At 37.2% G+C, this 24,116-nt stretch overlaps 1 protein-coding gene across 2 annotated transcripts in view; it reads right to left on the bottom strand.

Moving 5' to 3' along the window:
• The window catches only part of khdrbs3 (KH domain containing, RNA binding, signal transduction associated 3), a 103,638-nt gene that overhangs the window by 37,696 nt on the left and 41,826 nt on the right, over positions 1-24,116 (bottom strand). For both annotated transcript variants that reach the window (XM_035428432.1, XM_035428433.1), the window contains exons 3-4: positions 15,741-15,859; positions 4,248-4,364 (exon numbers count right to left, since the gene is read on the bottom strand). In XM_035428432.1, coding sequence (XP_035284323.1) covers positions 4,248-4,364; positions 15,741-15,859 — 236 coding nt within the window. The remainder of the gene's footprint in view (positions 1-4,247; positions 4,365-15,740; positions 15,860-24,116) is intronic.

Below are 24,116 nucleotides of genomic sequence, written 5' to 3'. Positions count from 1 at the left end.
ACATCAATAGTCCAAAGGCTTCATGTGGCATCTGCAGAGCCAATGGAGAGAGATTAGAGGTGTCTGGCCTGCCTATCTATTGGCAGGATCTACCTTTTTTTATTCCTCAGAGCAAATCTGTTTATCAAAGTGATTTCTCTCTTGAAAATGAAAGCCGTCTATAAAGTAGTGTGTATTGGGAAAAAATGTGAAAGAGATGAGGAATACTAAGCATACAGTAAAGAACGATACAGCAAAGATACAGCAAAATTACATTTTATTGTGATATACCACAATAAAGACATATATAGAGCTACATAAGTTTTGAGACAAAGACATATTTTTACTTGTTTTGGCCCTGCACTCCTCAAAGTTAGTTTTTTAATAAAAATAATTCACATGAAGTTAAGTGCACAATCCCAGCTTTTACTTGAGGCTATTTTTTTTATCTACTGTCGTTTCACCTTGTAGAAATTAGATACATTTTTTTCCACATAGATAACTTGCCATTTCAGAGCACCATTATGTTTGGGATATATTACATTACATTACAGGCATTTAGCAGACATGCTTATCCAGAGCGACTTACACAACTTTTGCATAGCATTTACATTGCATCCATTTATACAGCTGGATATATACTGAAGCAATGCAGGTTAAGTACCTTGCTCAAGGGTACAATGGCAGTGTCCCAACCTGCAACCTTCAGGTAACAAGGCCAGCTCCTTACCCGTTATACTACACTGCCGCCCATATTAATAGTATGTAATCATATTCATTTTCAAAGCAGTCATATTTAATACTCTGTCACATACCCTCTGGACACAATGACTGCTTGAAGTCTGCAACCCATAGACATGACCAAGTGCTGAGTATTTTCTCTGGTGGTGCTCTGCCAGGCCTGTACTGCAGCCATCAGCAGCTCCTGCTTGTGTCAGGGGATGGTTGCTATACGTTTTCTCTCCAGAATATGAAACAGATGTTCAATTGGATTCAGATCGGGTTACTGACTTTGCCACTCATGAATTTCCCAGTATATGGCTTTGAAAAACTCTGATGCTTATTTAGCAGTAAATAAATAGTAAATGTATGCTTGGGATCATTGTCTTGCTGAAGGATGAAGTGTCATCCAATGATTTTTGAGGCTTTTGGTTGAGAAGATAACACCTTAGAAGCCATTTGTCCAAAACGTAATGGTTCTCTGAAATGGGGGTCATGTATAAATTACTGTAAATTATGCTTTAATAAAAGAAATGAAGGCAAGATATGAAGATGGGAAACCCTGAGGTCTTTTTATTGTGAAAATACAACTGAAAAAAATAATTCTCAGGTTCACTGTTTCTCTCAGATGACTTATGGTCCCAAGCTATTAGGTACACTTACAGTGTATTTTACATTACATGGGTCATTTGCATTGGGTAGCTTATATGTCAATGGCCATTTATACAGATGGATGTTATGAATTTAGGAGGGCTGCTGAAAAGTGCAAGGGCAATGTTTCTGCTGGGACTCGAACCCTCAACCCCCGGGTCCAGTGGCTAAAACAGGAAACAGTGTTGTGCCTCATTTACATCTGTCATGGGTGCTGTGCAATAAACCTGGGTTGAGTGAACTTCCAGATGCAATACTGCAATACTGTTTCTTCAGTGCTATGATGGTAACCTGCAACTGACCCCATGTTCCAATTTTAAGAGCCCCTCTGGGGTTTAGTCATTCCCTTTTCTTGGTTTGATAGAGCAGAGCTACAATACAAATAGCCTTCATTTTCTATGTTGCCACACCCGTGACTACAGAGTTTCACTGTCCACTATCCTCAAAGTGCTGTCATGTTGGAATCCCATAGGCTGCCTGGACATACTGGTATGACCAGACATGCATGAGGAAACACAGACCACACTTTTATGTAGTAAACCCACTTGTTGGTCTTCCAAGAGGGTTATATATAAATCTTTATTGCTCTCAAGACAAGTGAGATGAAATGAAATAGGGGGGAAAAAAACTGTTTTCTGTATTAATAAATCACTCTCTGGTAAATAGGCTCAGGAGTCACCAGGCTAATATTGTCACCACTGTGGTGCAGGTGGAATTTAAAGGGTAAGTACAGTGGCAGCCCCACAGCCATGCACAAAAAATCAGCAAAGCTATTTGCAAAATAAATAAATAAATAAATAAATAAACAAACACCCTGGCAATAAAACGCTGAAATTATAATCATGGAATAAAATATGCTGTCATGTTTCGCTATAAATATTATACTGCATTATACAACAATGCTTTAATTTGGAAACCCCCTGAAATGTAAAGTTAATCAGCAGTGCAGTAGCCATAAAATATTTATTTTAAGACTATAACCTTGAAAGACAAACAACAAAAGAAGTGACAAAGTCACCATTATTCCCTCTTCTGCACACTGTAGATATTCTCCTGGTCTTGCAGACAGAATTGAGTAACAATTTCTCAATTTTAGTTAAGTTGTTCAGGTACATCACAGGCTATAGATTGTGACCATCAAAAGGGATACAGTGTATGATACCTTTGTTCAATGAAGCAACAAATCACCAGTGAAGAACCAACAGGAGAGAGAAAAGATTCTCCCTGGTGACAACTGAAAAACAAATACATTTTTCCTTAGGCTTACTGCGCTGGTGACCTGCCACAGACTGAGGGACAGTGAGTGACAAACACGCTTACACAAAAATACACACATAAAGCAAGGCTCCAGTCCAAAGTTACCCTTTACGCTGTCAACCCCACCGTGAGGGCTCTCAATTTGATCACATGCCAAGCAATCAGATCTCGGCCTAAGGCTTTAAGGGGGTAAGCTTATAGGTTTGCCACACATATTTTCTCAACCATATCACACAATTATTTTGCAATAGCATGGTCTGTTTTCATCACATTGGATTTTCCCATTTTTGCAAATTTTACATTTCCTTTAAGTTCCCAAGAGTCCCTAATGATACTTATCTAACACAATGAATGGGCACCTTTTCAGAGAAATATCCTTAAGGTGATCTACACTGAGTAATCTCCTACATTGTTTGTCACTTGTATTAATTCTCAGGAATACTGTAAAGTTAGATTTCATAGGCTAAAGAATAGCTGCTACAAGGAAATCAATCTGCCATGTCTTAAACACAATTTTTCTAGATACCCACATGCGATCCAGAAAATATCTGATGCATTTCTCTTCCCTGGGGCAGCCACACTCACTGAGTAATTCAAAAAAGGCAAAGCCTACATCTTAGGATATAGACTGCCGGGGGAATTCAAATGTACAACCCCATGTCTCCTGCTCACAGGAATACTGAGGCAAGCAAGATAATACACTTGACTTTTTAGTTTTCAATGAGGGAATTCATTCACCTTATCATTTTGAGTCAGGGTATACCATTGAACTGCAAGAACATGAAAACCAGTACAACACAAAGTTGCTTCAGAAAGCATTGGCACCAGACCATGGACAACAGTTACTGTACAAATTCAGGTCACAAGAGACATGATGCATCAACAGTTGCAAAAGTTTTGGCAGCTTTTTAACAATTAAGTAGATATCATTACAAACTGTATGCTCAAAAATAAGAAGAAGAAAAAAAAAATCAGTGGCCTTGTAAATTTTACAAAAAAAGTTAGACTGTCTAAATAAAATTAGTCACTGAAGTGATTGAGTTAGCCATACCTAAATATATGGCTACAAAGTCAAACAAGCAATCTAATCTAAGAGTTGCCTATTTATTGTGAAAACATTTTTAATCAAATATTGTAAGCTTTCTAACAATGTAAATCCTCAGCAATCCACTCACCTACCTGCCAAGTGGTGAGCACATTTTATCTGAAATGAAGTACGGTACCGTGTTGGAAAGCACTGTCCTGGAGGGCAGTGTGCACGCTGGCTTGTGTTCCAAAACCCTGGCTTAGTTTTCTAAACAGCCAATCAAATGTCAGCGCTGGTTTTACTCCTGTGCCAGTCCAGAGTAAGTTGTACCAGTCGTCCGATGTAGTTCATATATATATATATATATATATATATATATATATGAATGTCTGATGAAGTAAATGATTAAGCTAATCAAATAATTAAAAACAGAAACAGAAACTGAAACAGATCGGACCTTGTTGTGCACCCCTGATGTAGGTGAAGCAGTCCTGCCATTGCCAGCTTTTGTCACTTAAAATATCTGTAAAACGTTTCTATGTGCATTGGCAATATACACTTCTCATGTTAATAAAGGAAAAATTTAATTCTAAATAAATAATAATTATCTTACCTTATCTTTGTCTCTCATGGAACCTTTCCCAAGAATTGACATCTTTGTGAGGGTGTCTTCCTGTAGCCTCTTTAAAGAGTTTCCACGTGGACCAAGGAGTTTTCCAACAAAGTTAAACTGAAAAAAATAAAAAAAATAAAATAAATATATATATATATATATGTATATATATATATATATATAATACAATGGAGGTCATATATTTTATACAAATGAATTATTTTTCTTTCAAAATAATTTTTTAGCCAATTACAACAAATAGCTAGAGAAAATAACATTTGAACAAACACTAAAAAATAAAATGGTATAAAATCTATCTATCTACGTGTGTGTAAGTATGTGTGTGTGTGTGTGTGTGTGCATGTGTGGCTAACCTGAAAACAAAGCAAAATTGAGCTGCCAATGGGAAAGAAACACTGTTCCACTGGGTCTCCCTCTTCTTAACCATGAATTATTCTCCTGTCTGGCAGCGCATTCATGTTCATTAATTAGAAAGCACACAAACAGAGTGGGCTTTATTGTTTCAAACCTCACCCATGTCCTTTGCCTTTTGTTTTCTTCTCAGCCTGCTTATTACCAGTTTCCAGATCCAAGTTCTAAGCTCCTCACCATAACAAGCAGTTATTCTGTCAGTGCCAGGGAGAGAGTTGAACATTAAGGGTCGGTTTCCATAAGGAAATCCTTGCTAGAAGCTATCTTTAACAAGAGCTTTTAGATTTTAGGGCTTTTAGTGTGGTAGGGTGAGCATTCAAAATACCTATAACATAGTTGGAAAATTCAGCCAGGGGAGACTCATTTGGCTTGTCTCATAGTATGTGCAGCCCAGAGGAAAATCCATTTTGGTTTGGAGAATGATAAGCAAGGGAGAAAAATAAAATATACTACACACCGAGGGGTGAATTCAGATAATTGCGACCGCAAATGGCCTATTTTTTTTCACATCGAGTGCAGTCACTGTCTGTGAAACCCATAAAAACAATTCACTGTAATGTTTATTGCAATGGTACCGATGAGTCAGTATCAAAAGGAACACCTTATGAGTAACACATTTTAACCAAAACATCCTGTAGATTAGGTAATCAAAAGAAAAAAAGGGAATGCAAATGCAAGGCAATGGAAATTGAAAAATCGAGATACTGCACATAAGAGAAAATGTACAATTCAATTAAAGAGAGAGTTATTAGTCAAATTAGCATATGATTCTTTTTGTTATTTTTTATTACTGTTTAAATAGAAATTTCTTCAGGAGGGGGGTGGGGATATGGTCTGGTATCAAGAGCTAGCCTACTTTTGACTATAGCCAGCAGCCCTTCTGCTGCAATATATAATTGGCTGTAGCATCACCTAGGAAGAGAGGGGTTCTATTGGCTAGAATGACAGGTTCTCGTCACTTACCAGTGACCTCCTCTTGTTAATCAGGTGCTCAGACTATACATGAAAGGTCGTCCTCTGACTCATGTCTGTGCAAGCTCAACTTGTGGACAGCAGTGTGGAAAAAAAAGCAGTTGGCTGATGTCATGTGTCAGGTGAGATATATTTTCTGCATTCTCCCAAATTGATAGTGGCAAAGAGTGTGACTGATGAATGCTGTATGACTACACTGTTAAAACGAACTGACTTTTACCAAATTTAACAATAATATTTCACAGTACAATATTGTAATCAGCATTTTACTGTGAAATCAATGTTCACCTAGATTTTACAATATCTAACAGTAATTTTCCACAATGTATTCAGAATACTACTGTGAAATCAATGCAGGCTTGACAATGTTACAGCAAAATACAGTGAAACTGGGCCGTGCAGAATTATCGGGTTATGGTGGCTGTGGTTGAAACCTAGTTTAATGACACTGACAGCAAACTTGGAGTTGACTACCAGACAGACACTGTTACTATTAAGCAGTTTGAAGTTTTATTTCAAGGATCAGTTTACTAGCAGTGGCTTCCCCTTTATGACTAGTATATATCTGTATTTATCCTATATTTTTAAATCTTGGAACTGAGATGGTTGTGCTTTCATTTGTATGGCTTTGTAGCTGGAGTGTGCTCAGATTAAGGACATTAACATTAACTTCACATAAGTATAGCTACCTAAAATCATTAAGTCAATGACTGGATGAGCGAATTTGGGTCAAAGTAATTTATCCTTGTCTTTTGAAATAAGGTTACCTATGAGTTAACTTTGCGCTAAAGTAAAACTATTTGGTTTAATGATTTAATGTCATTTTATATTGAAATTATTAGCCAGCTCGTCAGTTAAATTGAGCATTTTACAACAGCAATGCTTTTGATGAGCCATGTTTATCAGACTGTGCTGTGTGACAAAATAAATGTGGCATCAGTCTCACTTGTCTTTCAGTAATTTTATTTGCTGTACTCAGTGTTTGAAGGAAAGAGGAATAGTTGCATGTACCTCGGAGAACCAATGCTAAAAATGTCTATGAAACTGAAAGCTTTTGTCTTGGCCTTTTGTTTACAGTTGCTTCTTGGCCATCAACCCAGAGGGGGCTCAACATCAAAGAAGAGGTTGGTCCTCAATCAGAGTTTGCACTTTTCTAAGAAAAGTTGATTTTGGATGGATGTCGGATTTTCTGTGTAGGCATAATTTTCTGACTGGACAATACACTCGTTTACATGGGAGGTTTTACAGCTCCATTGTTGTTTATTCACTCCAACTCCCCCTTAGCTGATGTGTGGCAAGCGTTCTGGCACAAAATGGCTGCCATGCATCACCCAGGTGGGTGCTACAAATTGGTGGTGGTTGAGGAGAGTTTCCCCTTCATTGTATAGCACTTAAAACTGAGTGTTTAGAAAAGTGCTATATAAATGCAGTGTTTCTTTCATTCATCTGAGGTTTTTAAATTGTAGTTTTCCCATTGTTTTACTTTTTCATCTTTGCTTAAAGCTTCAGTGTTATTGCCCTTTTACATTTACATTTAAAACATGTTTGCATTGTTTTGCGTAATAAAGATATAAAAGGAGATATAAACTGATTGCTTGTATGCGGCTGTCAATTTGCAAGCTGATAAAATCTGCTCTAAGTCCTGGTAGCATAAAAACTGCTTAATATGTAAAATGGATATTGTCTTTGACTTTATTTTAATTCATCTTCTGGCAAAAGGTGTTGTAAAATGCCAGTAACTATACCAACATGCACCCTGCTCCTGTTGAATGGCTGAAGCTAAGCTAGTGTGGGCTTGGTTAATATTTGGATAGGGACCTTCCTGGGAAAACAATGTTGCTGTTGGAAGTGGTGTAGGTGGGCCAATAGGGGCTATTTTCCTTCCAGTCAGCCCCAGTGTAGTGATGGGGATGCTGCGTTGTAGGAGATGCCGTTTCAGATGAGACATTAAACTGAGGTCCTGACACGCTGTGGTCCTTATACTCATTGCATAGATTTTGGGATTCCCCGGTGTCCAGGGTAAATTCTCAACCTGCCAAGTAATCATCCCCTGATTTAATTGGCTTAAAATTTGTTCTCTCCCTCTCCACGTGACATGTGGTCAGTGTTCTGGTGCAAATTAGCTGCCGTGGGTGCTATGCATTGATGGCTATGCATTGATTCCACAATGATAACCAAAGCCTATCAAAACAATTAAGAATAATGAACAGCCTGTTAAACAGCTAAAAAAAACATGCAGAAATGTGTAATATACTGAATTAAACAAACTGCTTTTACCAACCTCTCAAAATTTTGGACCAGAACACAGAGCACTAGATTTAATAATTAATTACTTGGGGGGGAAGGATTTTAATGTATTTTCATTGTTATATGACTGTGCTCATATGCTACAGGATGTAGCCTATCTTTATTGAGGACAACTAAGAATTAATTGTGAGTTCAGAAAAGGATGCCATGCAGGGTTTCTGCTGAAGATGGCAGGACAGCCAGAGCAGAACACATTAGTTGAAGATGAAATACTAAAGTCCCTGAAAGATAAAGCACGTTCTTAAATGAAATGATACAAGCGGCCTTCAAACACCCTAGAACTGGCTATGATCCCCCAGGAGTCCCTAACGACACTCATCTAACATAATGAATACCCAATGTTTCAGAGAAAAAGGCACATTTTTTAAAAGTGCTATACCTCTCCTAGATTTAACTAAGAGGTTATTTTTTATGGAACGCATCTAAAGGTATATGGATACAATAAAGTAGAATGAGGGCAGTATATCTGACTGTGTCATATAAACTCCTCACATAGTGGAGACAAAAACTTGACTAAGTCCTCTTTAATCCAAATGTACTTTCTTCATTACTTGTCAGAAATGATCCCAAATACTGGTTCTTTTTCAAGTTAATGACAATGTTAATGACAAAGTAAATCTCAATCCCAATATTTATTAGATCAATATGGGCAAAAATGAATGCACTCTAGACAGTTCATTTGTCACCTTAGTAAAAAGAGATTCATACTGCATATACAGTAAACAAGGTCTAGACTCAGTCAATATGCATCCTTAAATTTGACTAAAAAATAAATGTACCAAATTAAATTTATATCACTATTTTCTGTAGAAAACTGGTTGGTGTTTGTTCTGAAAAAAAGTAACTCTTGTTGAAAGGAATGTTTTGTTGAGACACAAAATTAAGAACAATTGATTATTAATTCCAGGTCTTGGTGTAATTTACATCACCTAATAGGCCTACTTATCAGTATCAGTTGTCAGGTAAGAATAGAACCGAACAAGGCTAGTCAAAAAGCTAGAGTGGAGTAAAAGAAAGTTTTAATGACGATTGACTAGTACTCCAAGTGGTGGCCAACTCTACCAAAATCATCAAGTGGAAAGACTGTCTCAGATTCACATGGCTGCTGTTTCTTTTCAAATTGTTTTCATGTTGTGTTTAAAATCACAGATCCCTTTGAAATTTCTGATACAGCAGGTGTTATATTTAGACACAGCGGATAGTCAATTGCTACTGCTCTGCAGTGAAGCTTCCGGAGATTAAAAAGAAACCCTAGTGTGGGTGTTAACACCTCATTAGCCAACAGCATATGTGCTTCCCTCAGGTTGTAATGTCACAGTTTAGACAACTTTTCTTCTTGGGCCTATTCCCTAAAATTTCTAATGATAGAGCACCAATATAACATCTGGCTCAGAAACACCAGCTTGTTCAATGACAAAGATTCCTCTCAATGAACCACAAAGTCCCCTTTTCAACAGGAACCAAAAACTGATGAGTGACAAAGGATCACCCAATATGCACTGGCAGCAAAGCTAAATGCACTGAACATGCTATTGTCGTTTTCACATTCGTGAATGCATCGTGACCTTGCAGAAGATCAATAGCATGACTCGCACTGCAAACAGAGTGATTATGAATTCAATATTACTGAATAGCCTCCTGATTGACAGTGTCAATGACAAGAGTTTTGTCTATTTGTTAGCTTTTGTATCACCCAAAGCTGCCAGACAAGCTTCTGACAATGTATAGCCTTCTCCCTATTCAGGCAGGAATCTTAAATAGGCCATTAACCAAAAACAATGATACTTTAAGGGAAGTTCATTCCTTCTACTGCTATTGGTAGCCGTAACTGCCAATGAATGTTTAAGCATAATAAACTCAAATGGTTTGGCAAGTTAAGCAATCACAAAAATTGAAAACTATTACGTGTTAGGGGTATTTACTGTATTAGGTACTTAAAGGCATTCTAAAATGTGTTTGGGACATTTCTGGGTGTGGTGCTCTTCTCTGTGGGAGGAGGGGTGAGCGTGGCTACAGAGCCTGTGGTTTGGGTTCAGATTCCAGCAAAGTATTTGTTACTGCTTAGTTGCTGCAATGGCGGGTGTAAAGAAGCCTAGATACAGCAAAGCAAAAAGACAAACCGAGGGGGCTCATTCAAGAACTAGTGTCAGCCTTAGAATTGCTTTTCCTCAGTGGCCTCAGCTGAAGTTCCCCAAGGAGATGAAAAGCAATGTGGAGTTGGCCTGTTTTCTGTTAGACCTGTAAGTAACAAATGATGATTAAATGCATACTGCCCCCCCCCCCCCTCAGTGTTGGCTGGTGATCTGAAAATAGCTGGGGTGGACAAATTCCCTTTAAACTGAGCATTAGTCTCAGCCTGTTTTAAATCAAGGAAAATTAATGTAAACAGGTTGAGAACTGAATCTGAATAATCCACGATCAGGTAAACGCACTGCTTATTTCTTCACATCAAGTTAGGGAGATTAAAAGAATAAAACAATTTGATTTATAAAAATCAGTTTTAATCACTAAGTACATGTAAAGCAAAAAGATAAACCAATCTGTTAACTACTGCATCAGCTTTCAGCACAACCTGCAGTAAAGATTATCTAATAATCCTGTGCTTCAAGATCATTCAAATTTCAGATCTTTGCAAATTTCTGATCTTTGCAGAGACTGAAGAGTATATGTTATCCACAATTTTAAATAATTTTGATAAATAAAAATAATTGTATGTCTTACCTAATAGCCTAATTGAGAACTTGCCATATCTGATGGCATTGCATATTTTCTGAATTAACTGCTATATCATCAATCAAGGAAAATGACTGGAAACAGGTTGAGTTTTCCTCCCCGTCAATTTTCAGCTCAGTTGCCACCTCAAAGAACAGAGTTTATGTGAGTGTTCTGTGAAGTGCAGCAACATTGACAACTAACACAATATAATAATTTAATTTAATTAAATCAGGGTAGGCAGTGCTTAATGGTAGCCACAATGGGGAAAAGGGTAATAAATTATAACTTTTGACTATTGGCGAGTGGCTTACAGATTCCACTAGTAATAGCAACACTAGGTTATTTAGGCAGAACATATGTTTGTATGGAACCATTCTGACATGTTTAAAATATTCCTTCATAATTTGTGCTGCTTCTAGTGTTTGTTTTTGTCCTGCTGTCTGACTGAAAGCTGTGAAAGAGTGTATTTTATTATAATCTTATTTCTGTTAGTAAAAACAGTCTGGATATGGGAGCTTCTAACCAGCCGTTGGTGCAGTAATGCAGCCCATGGTCTGGAGTATGGTGCTATCATTGCCATTTTGTTTGAGTTCCAAGTGGCAAAGTGCAATAGGTCTACTTACACCTGGTTCATCATTGCAGTTTGCTGGCACAAATAAATAAATAAATAAATAAATAAATAAATAAATAAATAAATAAATAAATAAATAAATAAATAAATAAATAAATAAATAAATAAATAAATAAATAAATAAATAAATAAATAAATAAATAAATAAATAAATAAATAAATAAATAAATGAATGAATGAATGAATGAATGAATGAATGAATGAATGAATGAATGAATGAATGAATGAATGAATGAATGAATGAATGAATGAATGAATGAATGAATGAATGAATGAATGAATGAATGAATGAATGAAATCTCAGCTGTGGGATAACAAAGTTATAAAAAAGCAATTTACTGCATGCTTTTGGTGTGCAACTGTCAGGCCCCTCCCAATTTGGTAGTCAGTGGTGTGGTGATGTGATGAGGCCACAACCGTTATTGGGAATTTCAAATGAAACATGAAACAAAGGAAGAAATGCTGTTGATTTAAAAAATAACTTTTAAATGGTTCATTTGAAAATTTGCATCAAATTGCTGCCATGTTCCCTTAAACCAATGTCATAACCCACACAAGTTGTATCAAGAGCCAAAGCCAACCCTGTCACATCAGATAAATTGAATTTGTTTTCCGTAAGCCATGTGTTGAAGCTGTAAACAGTATGCTACAAGTTCCACTTATCAGATCTGTCAATATAGACAGTAAATCCGTTTAGCAACAAAGATGGGAGAAGTTTACATGCTGTCTGATGATATCCCTTGTTATTTCTCCCCTTTATAGTTGCAATAAAATGCAGTTACATTTTCAGCTGAAGCTATAGCTTGGACATATTTTTTGAACAAAATGACAACATCAGCAAATGTGCAGAATTACTGCACTTGATCCAGTAAGAAAATGTGAAGATGAAAAACTGCAGAGGTTAGCATATTCCATGCACTCTTGAATATACTCTTTGGTTATGTGCAGTTTTTTTTTTTTCAGCAGCAGCAGCATGCAATGTTTAAACAGTTAAATGCTAATAACTGCAATTACTATAAACGTTCTTCATATTAGAGGAAGCACAGACTGTTTGAAGTAGGAGAGGATACATGATTTCCAGTGGAATATAACAGGGGTCACTTTATATGAGTCATTTTAAATATTAATTTTTATATTTAAAAATAAAATACATTCTCTCTAAAATGTGTTTTTAAAGCATTTAATAACACCTTTTGCCAGTTTTGGTGAGAACTTTGCTAAGCTGCATTACATGTTTGTATCAAAGCTACAGCATCTATTTTTGAATGCCAGGGCTGAAGATGCCCCACTGGGGAAGTCAAACCCCACTAACCGTTACCAAGACACTGCTCTCATTTCCAAAATTTCATGAAACACCCTCTTTTTAACCAATTTTTACCCATTACATTTTCAATTGTCTAAATGTGGAATGTCTATTCACATGCCCAATCACAGTCCTGTCCCTGTACTGAATTCCATTAATTCTCAATATAGTATAAATGATTGTGGTGTCTAATCTGTGGTATACTCCAGCGATTTGACAGGGCGACTGCAACCACCCTACCATGGATTCTTTGCTGTGGTTTGGCAAGATATCATCAACAGCTTAGTCTTGCATTTTTGAGCCTCGATCCCAACTGCAACCAACACTGATGGTGGTTTATCCCTGCATGTTCTCTTTAAGTTCCAACTGCAACCACCTCTACATTTCTTGCTGCCCTGTTGAGGGCACTAAAATAAAATACTACAGATTTATTTTGGAGCACACAATATTTTTTAGGACAGAAAGTTAAAGGGCTTTAATGTGAAAATCCCATGTTAGTGCACTACTTTACCCAGAACCCAAAAGCACAACTGCACTGAAAACCATTCAGAAGGGGAAGCAGTGCATTTTAAGTGTGTATCTCATTTAAAAAGTTTAGTAGATGCCCTGCATAATTATTTCTGACAGAGATGTCATTATGCTTTAGGATGCAAAGTATATGTTTACCAACATTCAAGACAGCAGAAGCTAATTGTAGTGATATTATTTAAGCACCAGATAGATGAAACCCCACACACTGTGCCTCACCCACATAGTTCACAATAAATTTAATAACTGTCTTGGGAATAATACAAAAAAAAATTACACTATCATGTTATGGAGTCTGTGGCTTTCTGATTACGTTATGTCAGCATGTTACTGTTTTTAGTTCTAATATTTTTATTACATATATTGTTTATGTATTCTTGTACCGCTAGACGTTATCACAAGGGGAAAGCAGGGTAGCCTAGTGGTAGGGTGTTCAACTGGCAACTGTAGATTTGCTGGTTGAGCACCTGGTGGGCATATCAGGATGTATCTGGAGAGATGAAGTTGGGTCCCTACATGAAAAGAGAGAACTCTGCTCTTGGGCCCTTGAGGAGCAAGGCCCTTGACCCAAAAAAACTGCTCCAGGGGTTCTACTCTTGTTCCCTCGCTCTATCCCCACTTGCAACCGTTCTCTCTGGCATTTCTCCCAGGGTGTCCTTGAAAAAAAGAAACATGTTCTCAATTGTTCAATAAAGAATTTAAAAAAATGCCCTTCAAAAGAGTGCCAAACTTTTTTCAGCAATAATTGTCGCCATTCATTTCAAAACTCATCCTCTCAGTGAGAAATTCAAACTGTTGTTGTCAGGCAAACATGCACAGGACTAGCAGGGGTTTGACTAAACCACAACACGGAAATTTGCCAGATGTTGGTTGCAGTTGGCAAATCTGAAGTACATGAACTATTCCCGTATGGATCTCATGTAATTCCCATGGTTAGCAACACACTGAGCAAAGTTGGCTGCAATTACCCTAATGACTACAGTTTGGGTACAGTTAATGTTTATCTTAACTGTGACACCAAATTAAAGTTCCAGGTTATTGCTATCCTCACAAACATGGTTCAATGAGTATCAATACAATTATACTATATTACTATAATGTACGGCCTCAAAGTTGCTGATTCTGGGAAGAAGCTGGAAACTGCATGTTGTTAAAAAAAGACTGGCCTATAAAGCAAAACTTCAAGGCTACTATCAAGGACAACGATAAAATACAAAAACTAAATGCAGGACGTGGCAATTCCTTTGTTTACATGACTACTGTCGTGGAGCAGTACAGTAACATTTTGAAATACTATAATATATTATTTGGGAATTTGTATATTATGCATTAATAATTATATATTCATAGAACATGCTGATACCCTTTAGATCATAATTGTCTTCCAGTGAGTTAACAAAAATCCTTATTTTTCAGAAGCTGAAAAAAATTACCATAAACAAACCCATCCGTTGCTTTGACCTAACAACTTTTTGATTGTTTGTTTCAAAAGAAATAAGCAAACAAATAAAAATCATAAAGTACAAGCAGAGAAGCAGCGGTTGTCCACTGAAATTGTCTGTCCACTATGCAGACGGCCATAAATTCAAATTTGTAGGTAGTGCTTTCTGTAGAATTGCCTTTGTTGGAGTGAACCATCAACAGTAAAGTGTTGCATCCATCCTGGATTTTTACCGCAGACTTGAAAGCCTTTTCAAATCAGCGGGTGAAAAGTGCTTGATGTCACCTGCTGAACAGCTCTGTTTTGTGTTCGCTCCCCGGTCACCCTCCCACAGTTACGCCTTGACCACGTTCAAAGACTGTTAGTGCCTGGAGATTGGGGCTTAAATGGGTCTGTCTCAAACCTTTATGTCACATGTCCTTCTCAAACCATGGCTGCCCCTAACCTAGCTTTTTTGTGCGTTTAAAAATAAAAACTTTTTTTTTTTTCCCTATCTGCAGAAAATGGTGGCGTTATCAAAGACAATACTGCTATACTTGACAGGTGCTCTCCCTGGCTACAGTCTGCCTGTACAATGGACTGGGAACCAATGCACAGAACCAGTTCACCGCTCCTATTCAAGGCGTGTTTGTTTTCAAGAGAGAACACATATTTAAAATCTGCACATCATCATTGTTTGCTTTTACAGCTGAGCCAATAGAATAAAAATTTTCCATGTACCATGAAATCATTTTGACAGAGATATAAGCAATGTCAAACAGAGGAGGGTAAAAGGCAGGTGCCGCATTCAATAAATGTAGTTTGCATGAATGGTGGCATCTTAACTGGCCTCAATAATGGTCCGAAAATGTACAGACAAGACACACTTGGATGCTCATGCGACATTTTATAATGGCTGTGTCTTCTGACAAGGTCATTGTAACCCACATATTTGTGTGGGAGGGGACATTAATCAAAAACATTGGGGTGGGACTCCATGCAATTAACTCCAATTTGTGTAGGAGTAACGGTCCCATTATTAAAAGCTGACATTAGCATTGAGACAATACCTTCAGAATTAGTCTACTGCAAAGCCTCTGCCTCTGCATACCCCACTGGCTCAGGTAGCAGTTTCTAAAACATAACCCCAGTTCCAATCCCAAGATGCACTTCTGCTGTACTTACTTTAGGAAACTGTTTGACTGGTATTAATACTTTCTGCCCCAGTTTCATGTTCTTGTTGATGACAACGTCAATGAACTTCTCGTCTTCTTTGCCTTCATCTTTCTGAATGTTCTCAATTTCTAAAAAAAGACACATTAAAAAGAGACGGTCAACCACCCCAATGCCATAATCAAAAGATTATTTTGTCATTCCTTAGTAATCATTTGATGAACTTATGTTAACAGCCTTAAATTTGTGAGTCTGTTTCAAGTGTTTTCACCTTTGTTTGCCTGTTCATTTTACTGAAATTACCTCATCTGGTCATGCTGTAATTACATAAGACATGGATTGGATATAGGCTAGTCATATTGCATCCTTTCATTTTGCCCATTGGGGGTCTTTAAGCTGTGTGGCAAGCATATACTCCTTTGAAAGTGGTCTCCTCTTAATTTTTCTGGACACTAGAATTGATGTGCTGCCAGTAATGACTGTTTTTTTTTTTCTTATATAGTCCACATATTTATTGATTCATCTCATTTCAATAATTTGAGTCTTAATGAAATGTGACATTTTGAAAGACTTCCCTGTACTCTAGGGACCTCCAGATGGTTTAACTTTACGATTCTCAAATGGCTGGGTTTTAATCACTGGCATTTCATGTTCAGCTTACTGTTTGTAGAATTACTTATGTCAGTAGAATCTTATTTTTTTGTTTAAATGACAATGGTACTGACGATTTAATCAAAGTCAAGTTCTAAGAACCAGTATTGTTTATTTCCTGAAAATGATCCTATCTCCCAGGATGCCAGTTTTTGAAACATGTTTCCAACTTGGTTGTGTTTTGTGGCTTGCTTTGATACGCTGAATAATATTTTTAGATAGGGAATAAAACAAGTTATTATAACATGAAAACACATTATTCATTTCCAGGTAGTCACCGTTTGATTGAACAACCTGATAGTGGTATTTATAACTGTGTTCTACTGGTGAAATGTGTCAGGAAATCAAACATGCTATTTTGTAAATTGATTGAAAGTACATTCAATCATTTAATACCAGAACCAGAACTGGAACTTTATACGTTTGCTACTGATATCTCATACAACATGAAGTGAATTTCCATGGTATGCAATCATGAGCTGTCATTTATAGTACGGCAAATAAGCAGGCTATGCCTTTCAGCACAAAACAATCTTTCTCACATGAAATAAAAGGCAACGGTTTTGTATATACAAAACTAAAATATTTGACAAGCTAACTGTGTTAGTTTCAAATAAAACGCAGTCTTATTTCTGTGCTTTTCATCATTTTCTCTTAATGTGGAAGGCCCGGTCATATTCAATGGCAGTATTCGTGGTATCTAATAAGAGGTGAGAGGCTGTATTCCCAGCAGACTGAAACCCTCCCTCCCCAGGTGACACAACAGCCGACTGAGTACTGCCCTGCGAGGCGGCCGGCTACAGGACCAGGCTCTCAGCAGCTCAGGGTTTCATTTTTTTCTTGTTTTTCATCCGGTACATCTTCAGAAAACAGTACATCCAGGAGGTTTGAGGTAGTCACTTAACCAGTTCCTGAGTTTAAAATTTATATTGTACCCCCTGCCCAGCCCTTAAAATTGGTGACCTATAAAGTGGTCACTCTTGGCAACAGTGTTAAAAGAAAACCTGCCTACTTCAACAGGATTTTTTTTTTACAAGCGTTTATGTGGGTGCTGGGTATAAATGCATTGCTCTCACTCTTTTTGGCTGTGTCTGTTAACAGGTGCCTATGCGATTCCCATTGTAGCACCCCCCAAACACTTGACATTGTTCAACCATAGTCATTTCAGTTGTTCTCACAAGTTGCTTATGGATTTGGGAGATATCTCAGTAACCATGCTGTGAGGAAGCAACATGAAAGAGAGCAAAATTTCAAATACGAAGCAGTTAAACTTAAGCAAACGCTCTGGTTCGGGTGTGCAATGTTGTGCATAGAAGGTTGCTCACATTTTTATAATGCAAAAGTCACATTCCATGACTTTTGGAAAATTCTTGGATCCCCTGTCCAGCCCATAAACCCCAGTATGCAAGTTTATACCATATGCACAGTATACCTACCTTACCCCACAGTAGTTGTATGCATTATTTCAGATAACTAATTTGATTCTCATTATACAGGCCCATTAGTGCTGCCATGCAAATCCTCTCGCATTGTAGACAGCACAATGACAATATAAATGTGTAAAGATATCATACACTGTCAACTTTTTAAAACTGATTTTGCTAACCATGTAAGGGAAATTTGCGCTGCAATCCATTGCCTAGTGGGATTAATGGGCAGTGGGAATATTAAACCTAATAGCGAACGATGGCTTGATAAAGGCTCTCTTGAAAAGCTTGCCTTAGGATTCAGTGGTAACAACGATAACAGATGTACACTTAAGCTGGTATATCTGCAAAGCCTCAAACAATCCAATGGGGAATAATTCCACAAATTCCAGGGAAAACCTAAATTAATATATTTGCGGGACCGCACACATAAATGTCTAATTCCTTCACTTCATGGTTCCGTGATAAAGCCATTAGCAGCACACAGCAGCCAAGTAGCAAAAACCAGGAGGAAAAATCTACACAGTCTGAAGTGATTTACCAATCTGACATTATTTTAGGACTGAACAGTGGCCAGATCTATGGAATGGCCATACCAAGGCACTTCTGCAATGAATTAAATCATGAATTGTGATAAATGCACACCTGTCATTTCTATGTAATTTTTTGCATGTGAAATCCCAGTGCATTTTCCCAGTGATGTGTACAAAGAGCTAAAACAAAAATAACAGCTTAGTTCCAATAAGCTCTCACTGCGCTCAACAAACCCTTTAATGGGTTTGATGCCATTGTGAAGTACCCATTCAGTACAATATTGACATTACAAAAAGTTCTGCTGTGTCCGTGATGGTTGATTTCAGATATACTGAGAGTCTACTTGATTTCCTCATTATATACCTGATATTTCACTTGAAATTTCTAAATTTATGTCATATGCTTGTCTTCAAGTTCCTTGAGGAAAAGAACAGTTATTGATTCTTTGTTATTATCAGCGCAGATAACATTTTATTATTACTTCTGATTGCATATTTCCTTAGGGTAGACATAGCAGCTGCCACTCTTATATTAATATGTAGCAGTATGGTTGTTTGAGCCAACTAGTTAATGTTATACCCTTTTAAAACCAGTGCTATTGGCCTTGGCATATATACCACATATTTGTTGTTTTTTTGTTTAGAGTAATAAAAAATAACATAACATATGCACCCACTCAGAAACCAGGCATTGCAGTCTGGGAAAATGCGATAATGAGAAAAAAAAGATTATGCCACAGTATATCTTGTGTAAAACACAACATACAACCTTTTGCATAGTAGGCAAAATTAGGCCACACAAATAGACCATTCAAGTTCCTTTGCTAGTGTGAAGGGTAGCAATATTGGCATTGTACAATAATAGACACTCACGCATGCATGTATGCATGTGCACACACACTTTCACACAGGCACATACATGTGTACGTCTGCATGAACATTAATGAAACATTCTTCATTGTTTGAGTAGCCTTTTTATGCATTATTAAATATGGCATCAAGACAGTGACTGACATACGACAATACCCCACTGACTTAGAACAGTACAATACGAAGAGTGTAATTTTTAGGACAATTCCAAAATGAGCCTATCCCAAAGGAAGACCAATGTGTAATATATTATTACAAATTACAATGAAAAATTATTAAAACAGATTAGAGATCAGACTTTTTCCTCTTTCTCTCTAAATAAGCAGGACTTCTCTGTTAATTCAAAGAGGAATTGTGGAGAAATATGGACAGTTCCTGCAAGCTTGTTAAGATCTTGCAATATGCCTGGACTTAACATTTATTTTGTCCTTTGACTAAAAATTGAACGCAACCCATTGTTTTCTATTTTCTTTTATTTCCTGAATAAACCATACTTGTCCAGCTCATTCAATCAGTGATTCATATTTTTTTTACAAATTTGTATTTGTTTTAATTGATCAATGTAATACTTGATAGTGAAAATTGACAATAAGTACAAACGATGATTGATCAGTCGAGTTTGTCAACAAAATGAATAATCCATTATGATATCACACAGTCTGGCTCAAAGGCATAGTATTTTGTGTATTGTACTACAGAACATGTTTTGCTATGTTGATTTTCAAAGAAGCTCACGATAAATTCGGCATTAGACAGTGGAAGAAATTGAACTTCCATAAGAAGGAGGCAGCTTGTATCAGAAGTCAAAGATAACAGCACGTACAGTAGATCAGACAAACCCCAAAGGAGTCGCAGACATGGCTGTTCTTAAAGATAAGACTCAGAATGCATCTACAGTATAGAACAACCTATCAGAGGCAATGCATTGTTGATGTTAGCAGCTTCAATCAGCTAAAGCTATATCATGCCACACACTGGCTAAATTAAATATATATATATATATATATATATATATATATACATTTGTTATCAGGTTTGAAAACTCAATTTTGAGCATGGTGGTATAATAAATAACTTCAAAGGTATTAAATGGAACTCTTTGCTGAGCTGCTGCATTCTCTGTATAAACTTGTTGGAAAAACTCAACAGGGAATCGGAGATGAAAAAGTGTTGATGGTATTAAAGTCATGGACAGTAAGGGAATAAGCACTGACATGCCATGAAGTATAATGAAGACAACGTGTGTGCTTCAGCTGCACAACAAACCTGAATGCACGCATGTATGCTTCAATGGCACCTGCACGGTGCATTCAGGTTTATTGACTATTTGTTAAGAAGCTAAAAAAAGACCATTCATGTTTACAAAGAACTAAATTCTATGTATAATGAATATATACATACAATATATCACCAAAGACAACTATGATGACATAAAAGAGAATAGGATGATAATTTTGCTGTGAATTTATGTTAGTTTTTATATAGTGATTCACACAATTTAAAGAGAGTTTCTTTATTCTTCATTTTTTCTTTCATTCATTCATTGTGTTAACTGCAGTTAGGATGTCTGGCTGCAGCACTGCGAGGAACATAAGAAACCGGAGATAATAAACACACATTGCTGTGTGGATAAACGTTTTTGGCGAAAACGCGGTACCATTCTTCATTCAGATAGTATTTTTCTTTTAGACGATGTTTGACGTTTATCACGGCCCGGTGAAAAGCTCTGCGCCAGGAAAGTGTGTCCCAAAGAAAATATGTAAATTTCACATCACAACGCGACAAAGGCAGGAAAACAAAAGCACAAATGAAACAACAGAAGCAAGTCAGGTCGCACGACTATTTCATCTGCAAACTGCGAGGAAGACAAATTGCGAATGAGCCTTCTTAATGTTTTGGAGAGGGAAAAAAAAAGAATTTGAGAAGTGGGGAAAAATATTGCATGTGATATATTCTGTCATCCTGCAGAAAAAATAAAAAATAAAATAAAAAAACTGTATTCATGGCTGAGCGCATGCGCTGGGGGGATGGTAACACACAGCAGGGGTCAAACCGGCTGTCTATTTTTATATTTCAAATGGAATCACTTAACAGCCTGGTGGTTTAAATCCCACCATTTAAAATGCATAAACTGAAAAGATTTGGTGGATTATGTATGGCCTCTACTGTACTGTCTGTTAAAACAGTTGAGCTGGTTAATGCTTCATTTAAGTCTTCTAATTCTGCAGCATGTTTTTCCCTTAAGCTCTAAAGGGACTCTTTTGTCTATATTGAAACATGAGACAGGGTACTGATTCCTCCTTATAGAAGTGGAAAATTATTTTTGAAAATAAATTGAAGATTGAGCTCCATTTTGTGAGAAAGCACTCAGAGGTTCTTCCCTTCCATCTCTTTCTGTAAGACCTTGCACTGACCAATGCATGATCCCCATCAAACGGCAATGTTCACAACTTATTTGTAAATACGGAAAGCCTTGCACTGAACTTTACTGGATTTGATATCCATGCTTTGCTGTCTTGTTTTGGGTTGTGCTGTTAAAGGTCTTGCCACAGTTTGAAATTTGAGGAGTTCCATACCATTAAGGAAAACACAATTTAAACATTTATGACACATTCTGGATGCCTTATCCATGGGGTCTCCGTGGGAAACAAACCAAGTGCATGGATTTGTGTATGTTTTTGTGCGTGTGACAGGATATAAAATAAGCATGGTCCTGTGAGATATTGTTCTGGCCCTTGAATTCTCTGAAGCAATAACCACATACCTTGGCTACTGGACATTGCAGGGTTGTGGTTGAGTAATGAATTTCTCTACACAAAGGCTGTGACAGATTTATTGGTCATACTGGTCGCACACGTTGGATCTGTTGAAAAATCTTTGCACTCTGTAGGATATAATGTTTTCATTTGAACATATTACATTACTTATCCAGAATGACTCACACCCAATTTCTTGCATAGCATTTACAATGCATCCATTTATACAGCTGGATATAGGCTATACTGAAGCAATGTAGGTTAAGTACCTTGCTCAAGGGTATATATACAGTATTATATGTGTGTGTGTGTGTGTGTGTGTGTGGCGTATATATCTGATAATCAAAACTGGACGATTGGAGATCAGAAAAATGTTGCCTGGTCTGACATCCCTATTTTAACTCAACATACAGATGGTGGGGTCAGAATTTGGCATAAACAGCATGAATCCACAGATCCATCCTGTCTTTTGTCAATGATGCAGGCTGCTGCTGCTGGTGTAATGGTGTGGGGAATGTTTTCTTGGCAAACATTAATCCCCTTAATAACGACTAAGCATCATTTGAATTCCAAAGCATGACTAAGCATTGCTGCATGTGCATCTCTTTACGGCCAGCCCCTTTTTCGAATGAATTATAATTATAATTTTTAAAAATATATTTGAATAAGACAGAATAAAATGTTAAGTTCATCAAGCCACTGTATATACCTTTTTTATTTATGGATTGACAATTGGATTATTTTAAATAGGCTAATAGAATAAACTGTCATAAAACACAATCAGTCTTTTTTTGTGAGAGTTCTCTCATCCAATGGGGAGAGCTGAGGACAATGGACCCCTTAATGAGCGGCTGGACTAGCCAGCTAAAGTGACCCACTTTAGCTTCAGGATATGCCAGGTTCTGCTTTTGCTGTATATAGTATTTGTATTTGTCTTATCTAGCCTTTTATGCTTTTGGTTGTCCATGCATTTCCATGGCAACTTGATAAAAAAGCACTTGAACTCTTTACGTGCTCTGGTTTCCCTACTACTCTGAGTACACATTGTGGCCAAGGTAGCACAACGCATCATAATGCGATTTTAAAAAGGCTTTGTTAAATGGGGGCTAAGGCATTGTGTGCGTGTGTGTGTGTGAGTGTGTGCGTGCGTGCATGCATGCATGTGTGTGTGTTTGTTTCTATTCAAAAATTATTGCCTTTGTCCCTACATGCAAAAATGGTAAACAAAGAATAATTTCTCCCTGAGGACACAAATTTGTATCAACCAATTTCTAGGTTAGCTCAAAGTCTATTAATCTTGGTTTTCATTATGAGGCCAGTTGATTGTTCTCACTGGAAGCTTACAGCTTTATCATCAGGAGATGTCTGCAAATTCCTCATGTGGTTCAAACAGGGACAGCATTTTCATTGTGTGGCAAAATATAAATGCTGTTTCAATGGCATTAAGATTGTGTAAATGGGCCACTGTCACTTTAAGGTCATGTTTAGACTATCATTAAATCTGTTGTAACACCAGCCTCATGGGTACTAACAGAATTAAAGACCAAATTCTAAACTAGTATTTAAATTCAATTCTTCCCCGGATGGAAACGAGACAGCTACATATAAAGTTTACTCTGGTTATGACTCATATCTCTATAGGCCTGGGCCAGCAATGTAGATGTTGAATTTACTATGAGCGACCCTATAGCAATAAGTTATCATATAGTTAACTCTAGTGATATTAAAATAAAACACACAAGCCCCCATACATGTAACAAAACCCACAAATCAGATAACCCATAAGTAAGTTTTAGAAGAAATAGTTTTACTACACATATCCTTCGTTACCAATGAAAAATACTTCCCTAATACACATACATCCAAACACATTCACAAAACAAAAAATGTATAAAAATGGCCATAAAAAAACCCACTGGTAGGCTTCTCTGCAGCGTTGGAGCACCTGTAGTCAGCATACTCACACCTTCCTACAGTTTTGCAGAGAATAACTGAGAAAGAACTTTCTGCGTTGGAGACAATCCTTTGAGAAAATCCTAAGTAGGATCCCCTGGTAGGTTCTCTCTAGGGTACGAGCACAGTCTGTCCTCAGACTAGTAGATATTCAGCTGCGTATTCGCTCGCCGTTAAGTCTCACCAACGTTCTCTGTC

The sequence above is a fragment of the Anguilla anguilla genome, chromosome 8 (genome assembly GCF_013347855.1).
Source record: "Anguilla anguilla isolate fAngAng1 chromosome 8, fAngAng1.pri, whole genome shotgun sequence".
Classification (NCBI taxonomy): domain Eukaryota; kingdom Metazoa; phylum Chordata; class Actinopteri; order Anguilliformes; family Anguillidae; genus Anguilla; species Anguilla anguilla.
Note: the sequence above shows the minus strand (reverse complement) of the source record. Positions and strands in the feature narration are given on the sequence as shown.